The sequence below is a fragment of the Mya arenaria genome, chromosome 6 (genome assembly GCF_026914265.1).
Source record: "Mya arenaria isolate MELC-2E11 chromosome 6, ASM2691426v1".
Taxonomy (NCBI): domain Eukaryota; kingdom Metazoa; phylum Mollusca; class Bivalvia; order Myida; family Myidae; genus Mya; species Mya arenaria.
In genome coordinates this window covers 59,254,331-59,276,943 of record NC_069127.1, presented here as the reverse complement: position 1 = coordinate 59,276,943, position 22,613 = coordinate 59,254,331, and the positions used below count along the sequence as shown (strand labels likewise).

Below are 22,613 nucleotides of genomic sequence, written 5' to 3'. Positions count from 1 at the left end.
TGTTGTAAAGTGGAAATAATCTTGAGTTAAAAGAAAGCACGTTTTTATGTGTGCAGCACTAATGAATTAAACATTGAGATCTTTGAAAATATGCCACATATAAAAGAAATATTCTGCAAACGACCGGGATTTATAGTTGAAAGCCATCATACGTCTCATTATGACAGGTGCCAAACGAAGTAAATCCTGAATAACTGTGATTAATACAGCATTGCATACCAATGAATGAATGTCTAGACAATGAAATGATGATATAAACAGGAATTAAAGATCTAACTCCAGATGATGTGTGATTAATTGCTGGATAGATGAAAAAATAAGCTGAACAACCATACGTTTGTTTGCTTGTGAACGCGGATGAATTACACGCCATTCATTGATTACAACTTTGTTTTTCATTGCTTTTAAATATCTTGCAATCTTCTAGTGAATCAAATACGGATCATAGTGTTTTCTTTTTGCTTTCAGATAATGCCGATTGCAGCGGAAAATGGATAGTATGTTATTGACCGAGCTCTGCATGTGCTCTTTGACACGTCCATTGTCAAAGTCTCCGTTCTTGGAAAGAGTACATATGTTCTTCAACATTTATAGCTTTAAGGGAAACTCACAGAAATTATTAATGTCTATTTATGTGTGTGCTTGTTTGAGCATTCTCTGTGAAAATGTGGTGTTCCATTAAGCCGAAGGGAATAGATTAATAAAACCTGATCTTCGTCTCATAATAGCACCGTCTGATTTCCGGAGGCAAACATGGAGAACGAAAGCTACACACACATGAGGTCATTTGCGCCGAAAGAGAATATCAAACGTACAAATAAGAAGTTGTTTGACAAAGGCATTGGCGTTAATAACCAACATGCGTTGAATGGATGTGCTGTTCAAATGAGTGAGTTTCCAGAAGAGGATGAAGCGACAGAGACATCACCAATGCAGGAGAATGCAAATAAGGTTTCAAATGTTCCCCATCTTATTTATAGTAATTATCGACGTCATGGCCATTCGTCCATACAAGTGAAAATCTACAACTTCCTGGAAAGACCTACCGGTTGGAAATGCTTTGCATACCACTTTACAGTGTAAGTTTAATTGTTTGTCAAATGCACTAGTTACGCAAGTTATTGAGTCGAACTATAAAAATAATAAAACATAAATTTATCAAATAAATGCAATAACTCCTTACCTTAGACCTTATTTAATAACAATCTAAGAGCTTACTTAAGTTAAGGATAGAATCTGAGGGGTTTGCTTGGACTGTAAACATAGCTTGCCAATAGACTTAATGGAATCACTAAGACATATCTAAGGATAAGAACACTATATTAAACACTTCCCTTTATATTGGAAACACATTGGAGAGCGTGCTTTATTTTTGTTTATTCGTTTTACATCAGAAAAGAGAATGAGCTTTACTTTGCAATGAGTAACACACAAATGAATGTATTTATTCATATACACGCTTCTAAATGAAACCTGTCCCTAAAAGTATTGCACACACTCTATATTATGATATATTCTAAAACTATAGAGTTTTTAATATTAACTATAATAGTGTTACATAAAATAAGAAGATACTTATAATGCTTTATAGTCACATCTTGAATCTGCACTTTACAGTTTATATTTTTTTTTGTCTTGGAATGAGCCAAATTTTGCGAACATTTCTGCAAGCCAGTGATATTAGACTGCTGACAAAATATCAGATGTTCATATTTCCGTTCGAAAATTAACATTTAATGGCTAAATGCGTTACTAGCGAATTTTTGAAATGAAATATGAAAATCTGCGATCAGTGTTTTTGTCAGCAGTCTTAAATTACTAGTGTCTATGCATATTCGCATAAACTGGCTCGATCCAAGATAAAAACTTGTCAAAACCTTCAATATGTGATATTGCAGCTTGAAGAATGCACCCGATAACTACTAAAAGAAGGAGTAAAATTATAATATGAAAAAAATAGTATCAATAATTCGGAGCCATAAAATAAAAAGTGAATAAGATTCTTCTCCAGGTATCTATAAATTCAGCAAAAGCATATTTCCTTTTGCAGACAAACTAAACTTGATAAACAATGTGTCGAAACATACAATAACAAACAGCAAAGGAATTTTCTTTTTTTTGTTAATGCCTTAATTGTAACTGTTAGTATGTATTTCTTAAGAAACGAAGCTTGATATATATGCAAGTCATTTGATATCATTTACATAAAGAAGTCATCCAATGTCAAAAATGATTCTGAATATGTCAAGTATGTGGGTAAACATACTAGAAACGTCGCGAGCCAGACAGACAATTAAGATTTGCAAGACTTATATGTAATGCAATAAGTTGGTCTATTTGAGTTGCAGTCGCTATCAAATTTGTGGGAAGCCAGTGGTGATATATACTACAATAAGGATGATATCTATCCAACTTCGGCTGTGGAGCAAAGAGATGCTGCTTAAGCTGAATTTAATGTTATTCGAATTGAAAATCAAATGGAACTGTCGTTCTAAGTAAGTTAGAAAAAATGATCAAATTTGGTTTTAATACATAAGTGGGGAAGTTTTGAAACGCTGTTTGTATGTGTACGTGTGTGCTAAAGTACCTTGGGTGCAAAACGTCCTCAATGTATGTATACCTTGAACCAGTGTTTTAATGTAATTTCGCAAACGATCTTTAAACTCAACTGTAATTTGTACATGCACGCGACTCTTCACGTATACGAACACATACAAGTCGTGTTTCACAATCTCCTTATAATCTCAACATTTTCCCTTGTTTCAGCCAAATATCTCAATTGTTAAGACATAATATATTTTCGTCTACTTTAAAGGACCGAAAAGCGATTGGTAGGGCAAATCACATATATTATATATTATATCGTATCTTCTAGATTTTATGTCCACAATTCTAGGGAAGTGTAATAAATGCAGACAAGATTTAAAGATCTGTTGGAACCACATATTGGCATCTTGGTAAGGAAGGGTAAGCGTCAAACAATCTGGGGTCATATTTATACGGAATATGCGTTTTTTATAGAGACGTTTTCACTCCAAGGGTTATTGGTTTGAGCACCGACAAAGGCACTTTTGTCACGGCCTTTCTTAATGACCAGCGGGACTGGTTTCTTTCTAAAAACGGAACTCGAACGACAGTAACAACGCTTCAAAACACCAAACATTAAATTCTATATTGAAATATAGTCATAACTTAACATTTGGTTAAACGTCTTGGCACGGTTAGTAAAACCTCGGGGTAACAACGGTTATTTAGACAAAATCATAACATACACGAGTACGTGGAACATGGCAAACGTTTGATTTTGCTGTTCTTGTAATTTTTTTAAGTGCTGAGCATATCATGGCTTCGTTTTATGACAAAAGGTGCTTTAAAGGAAAATGCAAAATAAAGCAATGGCTTGTTGATAAAGATCGCTTTCATTGCTGCGGGCAGTTGTAGCTCATCATGAAATCACATTAGTATTCAATCCATTAAAGCCTTTTCATAGTAGCTTTATCAAGTTATTTACGCATCCCATCTTGTTTATGTTTTTGGTTGAAATAACATGGCGTTGCACTTTAATTTTGTTCCATTTATGGAATTTATCGTTCATTTCATTGTTCATAAAGTGTTAATTTCCAGAAAAAGGTATATAACATATGAATGCGACATGCATGTATTCTGATGATTAAAAAAATATTTTGAATGCATCAAGCACGAAGTACACAAACAGACAACACATTCTTCAACATAGCTTTACCGATTAATGGCAAAATTACCGCCTTAGAACGTTCAGAAAAAACAACATCAACACAAATTGTCTTTGTTTCATAATCGATAATATATAGTAATATTAAAAAAAAACAGATTGACATATTTGCTGTTTAATAACGCCTTTGCAAAAACAGATACCATCGATTCAGTGCAAACTCATTGCCACATAAGACAGAAACACGAATAACGCTACAATGTCAACGACCACGAGGGTGAACATTGCGTTCTCAAAGGGGATATTATTAAGGCAAAGCGTAACAAAAGAAGCGCTTTGGCTTTAAAGCGTTTCTGTCTCTTCTGATTACAGATTCCAAGCGATGCTCTCCTGTCTAATAATAAGTGTACTTTCTACGATAGATGAGTACTCAGGCTTCTCAAACCGAGTTCTGTATTATCTGGTAGGTCGACATACAAAATGTGTAAGCTCTTTGGTGTATTATATGTTGTGAGTAATGTTACCTTGTGGTAATGTTTGTTTTCAGATTTATGATGGTGTTGTTCTGCCTTATTAGCAGTGTTCTCTCAACCATAGATGATTATTCGGACTATGCAAACAGAGCCCTGTTCTGGATGGTAAGTGTATCATCATACAGTAGGACAAAGACTATTGTTATACCTTATAATCAAATGTGGTGTGCGATATATCATTTTGTACTCGTAGCCAGGATTACAAATCTCTTTCTTCCATGTAATTTAACAGTCTTGTAGCATCTATTTTTTTACGTAATAATACGCCCTGTCGATTTTGTTTTCATTTTCCTTGTCTTTGAAAACCGTCAATAATAATTGTGTTCACTTTTTTGCAAAAATCTACCTGTCATGGGTAGCGAATAAAACACAAATGTTGACCATAATATACAAGGTGCTGCAGTAAAGTTACGAGAATGTACCAGTTATCGTTGATCCAATAATTTACGAAGAGGCCACGGGTTTAGAATTTAATTTAAATAGTTTAAACTAAAGTCATCACAATTTACAGAAGCATTTTGTTTGCACTGTGGTCTAAACCTCGGTTTCAAAACTTGTTTCTGTAGTCTTTCATATAAATTTTGAACTCAAAATTCTCAACGAATCAATATGATCATGCTTAAGTGCGAAACCAGCATACATGTAGTATGACAAAATTTGGCAAAAATGCACTGGTAAGTGAAACTTTTCTAGAATGAAAATGCATTGTTGCTTTGCATGCACTTGTTGTCATTACCCAACTCCTTCTCCACTCTAGGTTAACTTACAACTAACTGTTGTGCAAGATCATTCAAAGTGTAGAAACAATGCACTTATCATTAAAGGAACAAGAACGGGATCCAAAGCCTTAATGGGATATTTTGAAAAAAAAGAGATTGTATTCCCAAGATCTTTTCAAAAATGTACATTTTCACTCTGTCCTTTTGACAAAATGGCATGATATGTTGTCACCATGGTCTCTTGAAACATGCCAATAGATAACTTTTTTCAGCCAATACCCATCACCTATTTCACCCTATCCGCGTAAAATGCCAAAATATACCTTGTCACTCCGTACTTTTAAAAAAGGATCAATGGAAGGGTACTGTAAAGGATTCCTTGTATGGGTAATCAACAACCTAGTGTACACGGAATCATCTTCTCGTAACCAATTATATATTCCCTCCAAACACCAAAAACATTTATTGTTTTCAGATAAGTCAGTCTGCTCTTGCTGTATGTTAAAGGCATTGACACATCGTGCTTTAAAGGGCATTTCTCGTATTATATGTATGTCTCTTAAACAAAATTAAAACTTAAGGTAAAAATAACTAGGACCTAAATCCCTAAGACTGAAACGACGTTCAAGCAGAATTGCATTTAGGTTTTGTTTAGAAATTAAACGATTACCTTATATTAATTTTGAAGGGAGGTTGCATTGTGGCAAAGAAATGTCCTTATAAATAAAATGTTCTTTATCAGAAAAAGAGAATATTTACGCTGTGCTGATATCAAGTATATAAGAAATCTACAACAGCATTTATCATCCTACTCCTTCACAGTTCACGAATGCTTACCAGTCAAAGGCGTGTTAGCCGTCCATAACGGTGGCAATCTTTAATACTTGATAAACCACTTATTAATATCTCAATATATCTTCATATTTTATTAAACGTCATTTATATCAGTCAACTCTTTATATTCGTGTTTTGAATAGGTGACAATGTCATTCGATCATTTTCACTGGATGCATATTTTAACACTTGCACAGTCTTAATATTTGCTGCACTTGCGATAAACTGCTTCAACATTAAATAACATTAAATAACCTTGTTTCTTTTTACACCATTCACCACGACATGTTTCGATGTAGATAAAGACTTAACTATTATATTTAAATGTAAGTTATGAGTAAAACGGCACATCATTGTTAATAGAACTTTCATATACGCTCGTAGATACTCTGTCACCCAGTTCTCTTGAAAAATGCCATTAAGGATGTTTATGGCAAAAAACGATACCAAACAAATATGTGCAATATCAATATAAATACAAAGGCATCTATAGCATAGTAATTGTAAACGACTTCATTGATGAACCAGAACATTATACCCAATGTTCGTATTTAAAAACGAAGTATGCAATGAACCTGTCTTGAGTTCCATTTGGATCAATTACGCATTAGAGGCTTTCGATCTGCTAAACTAAGTCCAGGACTGCTGTGACTAGACTGTTCCATAACTTGATTATGTAGGATCAATCTTGTGCGGTATGGTTTACATATAAATATACCATAATTGTTGGCTTTATCCTAAATATTTCACTTTATGTTTCGTTATTTATTGTGAAAACATCCTGATAAAATACCAAAACCTTTAAGACACTTACAAGTATGATGACTTCAACATAAACCGACCTTGATACATTCATAATCTAAAATTACAAGGAAACCCTAAGAAATTTCAAGTCGTCTTTGCTGATTTCGAAAACACCTTTTATAGCGTCAGTCATAAATATTAAATATAAATGTTCTGACGCTTAAAACATCAGAATTTATTCTGTACAGTCGTACAAAGCTTAATACTGAACAAAAGTCACATTTATCTGCAAATAGTTATCATTATATGTAAACAGACACATGTACAAGTTGTTTAACACATTCCTAATAACAAGGGGCTTAATATCACTAGCAATGAAAAACACTGTTTGCAGATGATGCAACACACGTACACTACGGAACAAAGACTTAAACATTCTACGATGATCTTCGTTTTCAGTATGCAGTCATGAAAAACACATTTTGACAACTAAGTATTTAGTTTTCTAATGAAAGTTTACATTTCTGGTGCACAATACTGATCAGAACAGCAATTAGCAATTTTCATCATCTATGAGAAACAAAGATAATCAGACATTTCATAGCAAATGAAAGCGCAGTGAATAAATTCAAAATGGGACAACGTTAGAATAAATGTATTCATATACCTCCTGTCTGTTGTCAAACCTAGTCATTATCTACTCAAACGAATCATTCCTTTTTTTAATTGTTTGGATCTTCCTAATTCTTCTGTATTTTACTATTTATTATGATATCATATAATCCTCTGGTGAACATCACTCCAAAACGTCATCTAATCAAATTCCATTATGATATGATATCAACGTAGTGTCTTTATTCACTACCGTTTTATAATAACAAAATAAATGAATACGAAAAGGGAAACATTTTGTAAAATAAGGTCTAAGGAATAGATGATACCGTAGAATATCATTTTTTATCTTTACGTGACTGAAGTATTACTAAACAAGTTTTCCAGTATCTACCTGTATTCCCTAGAATACTCATTATGTCTATGCCAGTTTAGGTAATGATACCTTTTTAATACAAAAGTAACAACTAACAAGGTAGTAAGTATCCCTATTACCAATCAGTTTAGAAAACTAGTAATACTAATGACTAGTCGTCGTTTGAACCAATTCGGTCAAAAGTTCAAGCTATTTTCATATTGAAATTCTGTATATTTCTTCCTATCCAAAATATTTCCAACCACTAAAACAGTAATAAAGCTAACACAAATTGCTATCAGGGACATTTGGTTAAAAGAACACTCTCAAAGCTCTCATTCTTGTGAATGACAATATTTTGCTTATCCCTGTTAATGTTTCGAATGTGTCCGAGTGGTAAATATAGATGATCAGATAAGTCAATAATCTACATGAAAAAGATAAAATAATTGAAACATCTGTTCAAAAAATATAAGTACAAATTAACATTCGTCTACTACTCTTTTACAATTAAAAATAATTATAATTTTCTCCGTATTATCTTATAACAATAGATGATTACCTCATTTTAAACATCTGCTAGATAATGCTCGATATTTCGATTTAATTTAAGCTGTCTGCGAGCAGTAGAAGTTTTGATGCCATGTTTTATATCTTTGTTGATCTGACTTATCTCCTTGAATCTTGTAATCAAATATTCTCAAAATGTCACTTGCAGGAGATAGTATTGGTTGTATTTTTCGGGGTCGAGTACGTAGTACGACTTTGGTCGGCAGGATGTCGGAGCAAGTACATGGGCATTCGAGGACGAATAAAGTTTGCTACAAAGCCGATATCAATGATAGGTATGTTTTTATAAGATTTGCCAAAATAAAAGCATAGTACTAGTTTAACATGTTTGTGACGTCATACATTGTTCATTTGTACGCTATCTTGGTTATTGGACTGTGTTCCGTATTTCTTTATTTTTAATCAACTGTCCAATTTTTGAAGAATGGGCTATTTCCATAATATAAATATGTTATTTTCTATGAAGTTCCAATTTAAGGTTGTAACAACTGAATGCCCAATTCAGATGTGAGTTGTGACTGAGGTTTGTAAAGCCGCTAGGAAAATAGAAAAAAAATGTTTTTGGTTTATGTCCATTATAGATTAGAAAACAATAAGAAAGTTTCCGTTATCAAGGGGATAATGCTCAATCATTTTTGCACTTGTTTTATATTCGTAGAAATCCTAAATATGATTACTTTAAAAAAATACCCAAAACAATTTTACAATTTATATGAATATAAGCGCAACATTATTTTGATTTGCCTAAGATATTCACATCCATCAAGTATATTTTCAATGGGTCGGACAGTCTCAAAAAAGTTGTCTAAAGCGCTATAAAATATTATTTGGACCTTATGTTTACATGTTTTAAGAAAGTGAAACGCCTCAAACTGCCCTTTATGTCAGCGTTTTAAAAAAAAAACTCGGCATGCACTGCGTGGCTCGGACTTCTCTTTCTCTGACATAATTTACAGCTTTTGGCCTTTCATTCTTACATATTACACTCAGCTGGTTTTGTCTAAGACTTTCATATTATTTCAAATTTTTCAAAATAATCAATAACCATAATACAAAGGTTGTGTTTTGTTTGAAAAGCACAAATATGTTCGATATATTTTTTGAAGATAATTTTGTTTCGCTAAATGATAAAAGCGACGATGTTGAAGTTGCTTGGAACAAATGTCATTTTAAATAAAGTGTATATTAATGCATTAATACCGCATCAATCACCTACACACCTTACTAGATTAAAATATACTTGCTTTCAGATTTTCTTGTGGTAGCAGCCTCTATCATAGTATTCTTGATTGGTTCCGAAGGTCAAGTGTTTGCTACGTCGGCAATCAGGTAAATTATGTCACAGCCTTTTTGATTAGTTCATATACTCATTTCCTTGTTTCACAAGTAATTAGGGTCATTTAATATCTCAAGTTTGAAAACATAACAGTTTTAAATGTTTAAAATGGCTGAATATCTAACAGTCACTTCTTTGCAATCAGTACAATAATAAGGGAGCCAATACGGATTGTAATATATGTAATAAAAGGAAAATAGCAGTACGTTTCAGAAATCATGAAATTATGAAAATGTTTTGACGAATCCGTTTTCATTTGTAAAATGAGTAATTGACTTTTTATATGTATTTACTTTTGAGAGATTCAGATAATATTTCTTTAAACTGAAGCTTTCGACATGAGGAAAATATTCCTTGACACGATAAAAAACGGGTCCTCACATATGTTTGACGATGAATAATATGGTCGGGTGATGTATAAGATTTGATACGCAGCAGTCAATTATTGTCATTGTCAAACTTGGATATATCGGCTCAACCTTTTTGTCACTAGTAATTTGTTTCCTGCTAACGGCGAAACCTTTCTATCCTCTGCCTCAAACAACTAACAGTGTCCTTTTGCTGCGGAATATTGAACTAGATATGCTTCCGGAGATATTGACAAACAACTGAGCCCCGTTTATTTTCTTATGTGTTTGAAAAAAACATTTAGTAGCTTGATTAACACTTTTGTCGGGCTCTGAAACATTATCACTTATTTTGAGTACAAATAACATCCCATCGTTATACATTTAAACCCACTTATTGAATCTGAGGGACAAGCCAAGAAGCGCAACCCATAATAAAGTATGTCTAGACGTTGCATTATGTCATAGAGCCACAACAATACAACTATTATAAATCAGACAGTATGACAGAAATGCTTCGTATTATTGTTCAAGATAGGGAATAACTAATTGTGCACGATGACAAACCTTATTTAGTTAATGAATAAAAAAAAGAAAAAAAATCAAAATGAGCAGAAACGGAAACCAAATTTGTTTTTTCTTCGTTTTGTGTCTTTTAACCAAATAACATATATGTATATATAAGTTATCTCACTGTATGATGCATCCAGGAAATGCGTGGCAAAGTGTTGATGGGTGCGATAAATAGAGATATGCCTAATAAAGGAGTGCTCTGCAACTAAATTTTGGAAAAATGTAATTGCATTTACAAGTGCTTTTTAGGGCAGTTTGGTTTCCGTGTAAATTCAATTAAATGTAAATAATGTTTAGGAAAAGTTTGTTTACTATTATGTCTCCGACATAATATTGATAAAAGCACGGTTTAACCTATTGATTCATATTAATTTAGATAAAGATGACTTGACGTTTTTACTTTTGGTCATCTTCCTCATGTGTTATGAAATGATTATATAAGGGGCAAAGAACACTATAGTATAATGTTTATCTTAATCACATGTTTTAGACTCGAAATTAGTTTTTATTGTAGTCATAGCAGTAGATTCAGGATATTACTTCTGGATAAAGATGTTCAGAATACAACCTGGGTATCGACTATTCAGAAATTTAAACCGAGAAGCTAGAAGATTTAATAATTACAAGATGAAATGTTATACTCATTAATATAGTTTTTTTAGTGTTAGACTTTTGTGTACAGTATTCTGATATATAGATACGTATCATATTCACTTACCAAATATTACTAAAGTTAACAGATTTATGCTAATGATAACATAATTGAGTATACCTAATGCTTATATATATATATATATATATATATATATATATATATATATATATATATATATATATATATATATATATATATATATATATTGGCTACAGATATATTTACTGATTTGTTCCTTTAAACAAATGCCACGTAAATGTGTGGGGTTTTGTTTAACCACTAATAATATGTTGCTATTTTTATTTTCTATAATTAAACACTATTTTTCATTTGTTTGATTTTATTCGTATTGTCATGACATGCCACCTGTTTTTTCTATGTAACTGCGAAATTCTATTTTAATATCATTATACATTTTTGACCTGACGTGAGCAATTTTCAATGCAGGGGTGTCCGGTTTCTTCAGATTCTCCGCATGTTACACGTAGATAGACAAGGTGGCACGTGGCGACTGCTCGGATCTGTAATATATCTACATAGGCAGGTATAAATCACGGTACACTACACCAAATTAAGGAAGTGTGACCGTTTATTTTCATTGCGATTTAATACTCACCAATGTCATATTTTTAGTGTACTTTAAGTTTAACCTCATTTTCGTTCACTTTTATTTTCAGTATAGTTTTGGTCTCATCCAACGTTATCGTTACAGTTTATTTTTATGGACTTTAAGACTAACATGGGTGAGAGTGGTCTAGTGGTAAAGGTGTCCGCCTCTCACCCAAGAGGTTGTGGGCTCGGTCCCTACCAGGGGTACTTTCTCATGGCCTCTACAAAATGACACAGTACTGGTTTCTGCCCAGGAAATGGACTCGAGAGTGAACGTATAAGCTATCAGCTTTCGTTACAATCGAGCTTAAATAAATAAATAAGTATAAACCAAGAATAGCATAACGTATAGCTACATTCTAAAAATATCACAAATCTTACCCAAATTTATAATTACATTAAACTTAAATATTTAGTCTAACGCCACTCTATCGTTACCGTCTTCAGTACACTTGATTTTTATCTGGCCCCAATTAACAAGGTCAAAATGTGAGATTTAGAACCAATTATTGAAGAAAACAATTTGTATGGTTCGTTATCAATAAGATATTAACTCATCTTAGGAACAATCATTGGTTTAATGCCGTACGAAGCCAAGTGACTTCAATCGTATACGGAGTTAGTATCCTCTATCAGAAGCCCTAAATTGGCTTGTATTCTAGTACTTTGGACCGCTGAGCGTTCTACTGAATTATAGGCATTACTTATTAACCAAGATTACTTCGGCTTTTGAAAGGATTTCACTTAATTTTCATCTGAAATACGTACTCAAAAATGGAATCAGAATAGTAGCTAAAGCAATTTGTATTATACGGCCTCTTCATTAAATCTAATTGAAACATTTTTTTTCACGCACATTCAATTATCACGAATGAACACTTCGCCACATTTTTTCCATTTTAGGTTACCATGTACAAATCTAGTTAATTTAATTGATACCAGAAAAGCGGTGGCACAATTTGGCCAAGCTGTGCGTACACACAAATAACTCAAAAGTTTATTAAGTGTAGTTCCCAACTTTTAAAAAGAATTGCATTACCACATGCTATGAGTGTTCACCTATGATGTCACAACAAACAAACTTAACGATGACAAAAACAAGGGTTTCTGTACATGTTTGTGTTTTGGTTGGATAAATGCAGCCAATTGAATAAAACATTGATAAGTTGTCCGCAGTTTATCCGCATGCTAGTTTGCCTTTTCAACTGTTCCAAAGTATGTGATTCGTCAATATTAATTATGTGCTAAATTTTGACCACTCAATAAATACTTTGACCGTATTCTGACAAGAAAGTATATGAACCATTTTCATAGGATTCACAGTTGAACATAATATAAATGTTAGCTTGCATATTATTTGAGGACTTGCATTAGTCCATATTGGATCATATAATATATAACAAAGAAGCAAAACAACAACAACATATAACTTTGTCAGTAAATATGCTAATATGTTTTATAGATAATATTATAATTTTATTAATTTCGTGATTGTATACATTTATTTTCATATTTTAGGAGTTAATAACGACGTTGTACATAGGATTCCTCGGCCTTATTTTCTCGTCCTACTTTGTCTACTTGGCTGAGCGGGAGAAAAACAGCCAAGATTTCAGCAGCTATGCAGATGCGCTTTGGTGGGGAGTGGTGAGCTGCTTAAATATAAATATACAACGTGATACTTTTTGATGACTTAAGTACGAGTTATGGTCATGGTAATTTGCTTTGTTTAAAATGATTTCATTTTTCCTCACATAAAATCATAGACCTTATTTTCAATAGAATCAAATAACCAAGTCTTCTACCAAATAAACATAAGTAATGGTCATGGGACATGTCCTTTTAGTGGCTATCGTAATATTTCAAAATCTTATCCTGACGAAACTTACCATAGACATTGGAAATCTAACATTGTTATTTGCTATATTCGTCAAAATATTATAACCGAATGACACGCTATAATGATACATGCCATTTTTCTTTGAAGAAGAAACAGGAATGCTTCGACCGTTCAAACGTTCGTTAACTGGTGATCAGTTTGCATAAAGCTATGCAGATGACGGGGTGTTCTGATCTATGCCAATTTGTTTCCGTCTAACGCTGATTCGTTTTCTAATTTTCCTTTAACTTAGGGCAATTCTTTAAAACAATTATTTATCATAATAATAAGTAAGTCTTCTCTGGTACTTATAAAGACACTATAAATATAACATTAAATAGAGGTAATACATATACGCACTCATATCATAGGAATATTCATAATCATTTATTTCTGAATACAAACTGTCATATGAGTATTGGTGTTTAACCTTTTGGCTACTGAGCGTGTTTCTGTATTTTTTTACATAAGTATTGGACTATCAAACTGTGTTTCATCTCAATAGACGATGTCTGCAGCCAATTTATCAAGCCATTCCAATTTTAGTAATGTATTAGGCATTTAGAGCGTCAAAGAGATGCATGTATCTTAATACATCACAGTGATAATGACCTTCATTGTTTTTCAGATCACAGTGATGACAATTGGTTACGGAGACAAGGTCCCAAGGACTTGGATGGGGAAAATTGTAGCCTCGTGTTTCGCTGTGTTTGCTATATCATTCTTTGCTCTTCCAGCGGTACGTTTTATTTAACTTTTGTAAAATGCATTAGGAAATGAAATAGAAAACCGGCAATTGTGTTCTTACTCATATTTATTTTTAAAAATATATTAAGATTTAAAAACAACAACACTAGAAATACCTGTTCTAAGGTATGAAATATGACCATTTTATGGTCCTAGTCAAAAATTTGAAATTCTGCGTGATCTTGACCGAATTCCATAACTGTTATATGATCGTAAAATTTTGGTTGTTGGATTTGTCGTTGTAACATATATATCGCATAGTCAATGGTCAGTGGCAAAACAAGTTTGCTTCAAACGAAATGTTATCAAAAAGTGTGTAGTAATTAAATGATAACATTAACATATTGTCGAAAAATGTAAACAATCCGAAGTCAGTGTGATAGTGTTAAACAAATAAAAATCTTACATAAATGTCCTTAGTTTTATTAAAAAACAACAACTGGTTGTCTTCAAAGTTGTCTATTTAAATGAAAAAGACATTTGTTTCTGGTCTAAAACAAATGAGACAACCAATACTTTTTTCCGATTGATGAATTTGAATTTCTTTTGTGTACTTTGACAGGATTTTATTTTTCTCTCAAATCATAAGAGTCTTGCCTTTTTAAATCACTTATTAAGATCATGGTAAAATATAACCTTTTCAAGTCATTGATTCTTGTTCGATAAAACAAGCTTGAAATAAAACTTTATCCAAATGCCGGTAATGTCATTAAACATTCCACCACAAAGATAACTAATAAATTGTTGCATGCTTTATTGCACAAGGACTAAGATTGTATGAGATGTGTCATGCAATGGAAAACGATTAGAAAAGAAAACTGACGTTTAATTAAGACAAAATTGATATAAAAATAAGCAAATTTTCAAAGACAGACTCAGATAACATAATCACTTTCAGAAACAGCATCCTTAACAAGTCTGCAGCTGTTAACAAGTCTGTAGATATAATGCGATTTTATTTTCTGTTACTCAGATAAAATTAAGTAAAAAATAGTCTTGCTTTAAATGTCGAAGTGATACCTGTTTGAAATGTTGTGATACGTGAAAACAAATTGCATTTTTCAAATTCATGACACCTTTTGCGTTTTGTCCATTTTCTAGATGAATGTAGTTTTGAAAGCTTATTCTTGTCGAGGTTTGTGTGGTATTAAATCATTATCATTCGTCTCGGCGGTAAAGGTCTTGGCATTTCTTAACTGTGATTGGTATGTTCTAGGCGGAAAAGGAAAGTGGTATTAACTCACTGTATTATGTCCTTTTATCGGCGGGAGTAACGAGTCTGCAGTCTGTTCTCGAAAGACACTGAATTAAACTTCTTGACATTTTCTTTTTGTTTACACAGGGTATTTTAGGGTCCGGTTTTGCATTAAAGGTACAGCAAAAGCAACGACAGAAACATTTTAATAGACAGATTCCCGCAGCTGCTACTTTGATTCAGGTTAGATAACACTTAACTTTGATTGTGGTCTAGAGATGTAAGCGTTGCAATCCACACAAGGGGTCGTTTGTGGATTTGAGATATACCAGGGCTGAATTAATAAGGCCTCTCCAAATCACACTAGTACTGTTGTTTATAAAGACGGCGGATCTTAACAAACGAGCAAATATAGCCATTTAACTGTGATCAGTTGATTTGGGGTCACAATCACTATTATTGTAAAAATACAAATCATTCAAACCTGGTTGTTAAAATAATCCATTTAAAAGTTATACAGTCATGCCCAGACTGTTTCAATTTCTTTTACAACAAATTCATTTTACAGTGCCTTTGGCGTTGTCACGCCGCGGAGCCAACATCAAAATCGGAGGCTACTTGGCGGATTCATATCCACGAATCGAATTCTGACGAGACGGTTTTAGCCCGAATGGCACGTCGAGCGTCTTTGACGATTCGCAAGCGTCGCTTCAGTACTCGGCTTGACAACAGTTCCATCAACAGCCACGTTGCGCGAGAAAGTGTTTCGTCGGGTAACTTTGACAATGAAAAAACAGGTAATATATTTGGTCAATGTTTTGCGTCTGGTAAAAATAATAAAATTTTGTCAATTTTAACTGTGAGGTGTGTGTGTGTGTGTGTGTGTGTGTGTGTGTGTGTGTGTGTGTGTCTGGTGGTCGGAAGTCAATTTAGTTAATGCTAGTTTCATGTAACATAATGCTGTAGTTTCTAAGCAAATAAATCAATACCTATGAACTCATCCAATAAAGCTTACGCATGGCCAAGGATACATATAATGGCATATTGTAAAATCCTTTATAATTGTCTACTTGTGTTTAAGAGCAGCTCATGTTTGAGTCATTCAACCTCCAATTTGTAGTAACATTAAGGTTTACCTTGTGTCAAGTAAAACACATTTTTCTTTAAAGGAACCCCGAAAACCCATCGTCGAGACAGCTTTTGGAGCCATCGACCCAGCATAATCGGTTTCAACTTCGGCCGGGATGACAACGATGACACAGACGCCGAATTCGATGAACCTGAAAAAGTCGTCGTGTAAGTTGAAGAATGACATTGACTGAGTTTAATTATCGGTATGACGACGAAGTTTTATTTTATGAAATATTTTGCGAACATATCATACACTAATATCCAAACTAAATGAATTGGATTTCTTAATTCAAATATAATTAATTTTAAGACCAGTGTGAAACAATTTCCCTTAAGGCGAGAATATGGTATAGTTATGTTGGGATACAGGAATAACTATTTTTGTTTAATGACCAATTATAATAAATGGCTACCGTCGTTTTTGTGGCGTGATAAGATTAGGAGTATTACGAAACATTCATTGTGTTGTCTAGTACAAAGTCTTTTCTAGTGAAACAATGTCATCATTACTCTCATTTTGTTGGTCAACAGTTTTAATTGATTTTTTTTTTATTATTTATTTTCAATAAGAATAAAATAAAACATTTAAGATGCCTAAAAGCTGCTCAAGCGTCGTCAAGAGAAAATGGACCGTCCAATCAATGTCTTACTGGACAAGTAATTTGTGAAGCCAGCGAAAAAGATTCGAGTTAAGATAATATGTGTGTACAGCTTTTATAAACAATCGATTAAACTAGTCTGGAGTTGTTTATCGTCCGGCGGACAAACTAAAGCATGGTAAAACATCCAATATATAGTTATTTTAAAACTACAATAAAGTTCGTCTAGTGCATCCATCATTGTTACTCTGCGTCGTTAATCATTGTTTACTCTGGTTCGGAAGTGATATGATACAAATGAGCCTATACAACACGTTTCACAGAATCCTTATGAAAACGTTCGATCTAGAAATGATAACCCTTTTCTTGTTACTCGCTGTGAGATAGGAAAACTTGTTATAATTTGTCTGTGATTGAACACGGTTTTGGTGCTTTGTCGAGGTTTTCTTTAAATCGGTACCGTCTTTCATTTTCCGAGTTCGCCTGCCATTACTTCTATCATTTTCCATATTTTCTACTGAACTATTCAAGTCATTAATGTATTTTACTTCGAAGATGTCTATCAAATTTAGGAAAAAATATGTCTGGTTGGATTATCAATATATCATAATAACATTGTGTTCTAGTCCTTCGGGATCAATGAATAGAAATCGTGAATTTAATCGGCTTCACGAACCGACCTCCATTTTTACACGACAACACATTGGCTAAAATTAAATAAAGTAGTTTACCTCTCTACTACCTCACCGTATATCTTAAAATGAATTTTGTAGTTAAACTAATGTACATACTTCTAAACATAATTTTGCCTATTCTATATATCGATGGCACCATTTAAAAAAGCCGAACCTACATGTTTTGCTATTTCGGGGTTTTCATATTTTTATTAACATATTTTAGTTTGCCGCCTTTTCTGAAAACACTGGACTTAACAGCCAATAGAAATTGAGTTTACTGGTTAGAAGAAGTTGCAGCTAAACCCGAACCTGCCTGTCATTGTATATGACATTTTATATTGTTTTTTGTATCTCCTGAAAAAGTACAAACATGTCGATATTTTTCATACTTTTTTTTCCTTTTACAGGCTTACAGAAGCACACAAAACAGCAATACGAGTTCTTCGTAAAATCAAGTACTTTGTGGCAAGACGAAAGTTTCAGGTAAAATAAACGTTGATTTTATTTATTTTTTCCGTATTATCAATATGTTTACATTGTGTATCTAAATCATCAAAAGGAATAAATTTAAAACCACATTTGGCCAAACAAAATTAAACTTGGTTTCAACTTCGTCTTTTTTTGTGAGCCGGGATTCTGTACGAAACCCCACGACCTTAATAAGGATATTTCACTGTTGTAGAAAAGATGTAAATATAAAATGGTCCAACTGTAACATGTTCGTTCAAATAAATGCATGTATTTAGTGTATTTAGAAAAGTATTAAAAAAAGTCCACATATCGATCTAAACGCAAGAAAAAGTGTGGGTCGGGTGAAAAAATGGGTCGGGCGGGTTAGTGGGAATGTTTTTGTTTACTCCCTACTCCAAGAGTTTGACTTAAATGTTATAAAAATCGATCGGAGAAGCAATTTTATTAGTTATATTCTGTAAAAGAAAACTATTGTTCGAACTTCCGTACATTGGATGTAACTCCTTTCATTTATATCTCACCCCAGATGAGATCAGTTAATATGTAATCATTTAACAATGTATCGACCATGCGATTTCAGCAAGCCCGGAAGCCGTATGATGTCCGAGATGTAATCGAGCAATATTCACAGGGCCATTTAAACATGATGGTCCGCATTAAGGAACTACAGAGGAGGTTTGTCGATCAACGATTCACGAATGTGCTATAATGCTTAAGGTTAATAAATAAAGTGTCCAGATCAACCCAACAAAGTATTATTATTTTTCATCAAAACGATTCTGATTCTAACATGGTTTGGCCTACTTTTGAAATATTTTTTGCGTTATCAGTGCGTGTATACTACGTGATAAATTGCGTCATAAATGCTACGCCGGAAGGCAACATTTTGCTTCTAATTTAAACTTTAAACAAAGATTACTTCACTATTTTATCTCCATTTTAAATGAAACATAGCGCAATCTACGCCGCTAACGGAGCCCTTCCTTCGGTCTTTTACTAGAGTTTGATTGAGAGTTTAGTTTCCTAAAACACTTCGACAAACCTTTTCACAATACAGCCGTCTGACGGAGCACTGTCAAAACATTATTTTGGAAACAGGTTTGTCGAAGTGTTTGATGAAACTAATCACCTTATCAAACTCCGGAAGCAAAACGATGTCAGGGCTCTTTAATCGGCATAGACTTCCCTTTGTTTCATTCAATATGATGTAGTAAAACAAATGTTGACATTGTTTTAAGTCTTTATTCTAAGCAAAATATTGCCTTCCGACGTAGCATATATGACGTAATTTATCACATGGTATACACACACTGGCTATAGGCGGAGTTAATGTGGAAAGAACGAAAGAAAAACATCAACCTTGCATTATGCTTTAATTTAGAAAATGCATGCAAACTAAACATTAATTTCAAATACCAGTTTTAAACTCATTATGCTGATTGTGAAGTGTTTTAAACAAATAGTCAATTAACAATTGTCTGTTTTCAGGATAGATCAGTCATTAGGAAAACCTGGTATTCTACAGTCTAAAAGCTGTAAAGATCGTGAACGACAAACCATAAGTGCACGAGTAATGAGAATAGAAAGTCAGGTACAAAGTATTAGAATCTTTTAGTGTAGTACTGGTGACTGTACAATTATATACGTCCGTGCGTGTGGAAGAGCGTGCTTGTGTCTGTGTATGCAAATTGCCGGTATGTGTATGCTTGTTCGTATAAGGAAACTTACTTTTTCTCGTTTGTGGCTTCAGCCTATCTATATTTATGCTAATGTGTATTAGATAAACTGCATATCTACATTATTCCAACAGCTGACTATATTTCAAAAATCTAAGTATATTTACGAATATTACAAAATCCTACTTAAATCTTGAATTGTGTGGGTATCAATTACATGAGTTCATATTGAAAAGGGATCTAAGCAGAGGAAGATGCTAATTATAACATAAAATAATTACAATTTTGAATTTAGTTCATCTATTTGAATTAGTATTAGGTAAAAATAATATTGCAAAACTTAATAAGTATGATATGGTAGAAGTACCTCGAATAATTAGGAAACCGAAACTGTTTTTGTCATCAAATGTTTTAATGTTAATATCTCTTTTAGGTGTTTAAGATGGACCAAAAACTGGACCAAGTCCTTGTGCTTTTACACAGTATGGTGAAGAAACGACAAATCGTCAATCAAGAATCAAAAGAGGAAGATGTGTGATGATAGCTCATATCCACATAATTCCCATAACACAGGTTAAGAAGGATTCAATCTCATATGTGAAAACGGGCAAGACAATGAAAAAGAAGAGTTGCAGGCTTATGTCTGAACACATGGGGGCAAAAGAGAAGACAAGTGATGCAATCTCATGCATGAAGAAGTGTTACTATTTTCTCTCCCAAACCATGTGGACACGTTAACACCAGAGACAGGATTACTGTGAAGCATTTATAATTCTACTAAAGTGTTGTTTTTTAACGTCAGTGCAGCTAATGCATGGACGATATATAACGTTATAGAAGAGAAGTTTATACATGCCACTTGAATAGCAGAATGTGTGTCAGATTTTGTTCGTTAAATGTATTAATATAAAAGTACTATGTTGTAAAAAGATGAAGCAGTGTAAATCTCCTGTATTGCAACAGTGATAATATGATATAATGCGTTGGTATTGGCATTGCTTGAATGGTGAATAAGTGATACTGAGAGAAGGTTTTTGGCTAACCAAAATGTAAATAATATAAGAGTCGAATCCAACGTTTGAATAGACATATGTGATAATATAAAGTGAATTGTGCGCTCTGTTAGTGCTGCTTTGAGTTTGATTTTCGTGTAAAGGACAAGAACATTTAACATTAACCCTATTCGCGTATCGAAATTGCAGATAAATCCTATTTCGAAAAGACCAAGAACGAACCGTTGACAGCGTATATTATAACAATTCACTTCCAGGTATGCGAGTTAAGACCAGTTATGCTTCTTGCGCAAATCGATCCAACATGGGAAAACGTTCGAAAACACAGACAAAGAAGCCATTCGAATTGAATGAAGAGTGTTAGACCTTCACTGGGTAGTACCTAGATTTACAAAGAACTTCAACAAGGTTGTTATATGTTTCATAACACTTTTTGCTCAGTTGATGTTTTGATTATGTGGTAAACTAAGGATGATGATGAAGCTGTCATAGCAATCAATATACTTTTATTACGACGTAAAACAATTCCGAGAAAGGCAAATGCCAGGAAGGTCATATTACGGAACAGCAAGACATTCATATTATTTTCAATTGTTCTCTAAAAGACCGGAAGTATTGACCGAATTAATGATTACAGTGCACAATGCAGAAACCTGCCAAGTATACGAGCTTTGAACCAGAACATATGATATGTGGGATAAGTACCTACATCGACGTGTTTTTTATATAGCCTAACTTTTCCACTTTTTTGGTTAATGAGCCTTATCGGAAAATAGGATTACATTTCATTTGTAAAATCTTAATACTTGATACCAGAATACACAAGACACAATAAAAAATGGACAGAAAAGATAGTGTCTATAAAACGTGGAATACCATTTAATAGGATTTATTCCTAATGATCTCAACATCAGACGTGATAAATAACGATTATAATACGATATGTTTGTGTTTAATGTCTCTTCTAGTGAAAGCACATGTTATTAACTCAGCCTTTAAAATGCCATCAGCGGATACAGAAATTTACTAAGATTACATTTGTTATATGTAATTATTCGAATGAATACCATGGGGTGAATGGAGTTCAAATCACAGTCCTCAAAGAGCATTTGCTTCCGATTGCAAGGCAAATGTGCTGTGGAGGTTAATACAAAAAAATCCAAGACCTTGATGTGTTGATGTGACGAGTTCACTCTGTTGGATTACGTAAATTACCAAACTATTTGCCTGTATATTTCATTGAGTTGTTTCGATGTTTCGTGGTCCATACCGTCAGATCGCTTGCTTGTGATAATACAATTTGATTCCTAACGACCCCAAACAAAAACTTTATTAGTATGATCATTACATATTATATAACCTCGCGATACAACTCTCCAATCCACATTACAATTAATATCAAAAGGATCATCGCAAGCTTTTTGAAAATCGACGGAGACAGCTGTCAAAAATACCATACATTGGTGCATTTTACACTGCGTTGGTTTGCATGGATGGCTCAGGTGTAAACTTTAAAGGAACTTTCATGAATTGATTGTCTTTTGTAGAAATTCTTAGAAAATCCGGCTTTAAACGGTATACGTTGAAAATACTGGAACGCGTTCAACGCTGTACCCCTCTCAAACATTTAAACATCGGTTAGCGATC

At 33.3% G+C, this 22,613-nt stretch overlaps 1 protein-coding gene across 1 annotated transcript in view; it reads left to right on the top strand.

Moving 5' to 3' along the window:
• LOC128238764 (potassium voltage-gated channel subfamily KQT member 1-like) overlaps positions 1 to 22,025 on the top strand; it is a 74,214-nt gene extending 52,189 nt beyond the window's left edge. The window contains exons 2-15 of the mRNA XM_052955005.1: positions 469 to 1,079; positions 4,239 to 4,329; positions 8,207 to 8,333; positions 9,309 to 9,387; positions 11,417 to 11,513; positions 13,097 to 13,225; positions 14,086 to 14,196; positions 15,547 to 15,642; positions 15,968 to 16,196; positions 16,569 to 16,695; positions 18,214 to 18,289; positions 18,858 to 18,952; positions 19,766 to 19,868; positions 20,387 to 22,025. Coding sequence (XP_052810965.1) covers positions 754 to 1,079; positions 4,239 to 4,329; positions 8,207 to 8,333; positions 9,309 to 9,387; positions 11,417 to 11,513; positions 13,097 to 13,225; positions 14,086 to 14,196; positions 15,547 to 15,642; positions 15,968 to 16,196; positions 16,569 to 16,695; positions 18,214 to 18,289; positions 18,858 to 18,952; positions 19,766 to 19,868; positions 20,387 to 20,491 — 1,791 coding nt within the window. The 5' untranslated portion in view covers positions 469 to 753 and the 3' untranslated portion in view covers positions 20,492 to 22,025. The remainder of the gene's footprint in view (positions 1 to 468; positions 1,080 to 4,238; positions 4,330 to 8,206; positions 8,334 to 9,308; positions 9,388 to 11,416; positions 11,514 to 13,096; positions 13,226 to 14,085; positions 14,197 to 15,546; positions 15,643 to 15,967; positions 16,197 to 16,568; positions 16,696 to 18,213; positions 18,290 to 18,857; positions 18,953 to 19,765; positions 19,869 to 20,386) is intronic.
• The last annotated feature ends 588 nt before the right edge of the window (positions 22,026 to 22,613 follow it).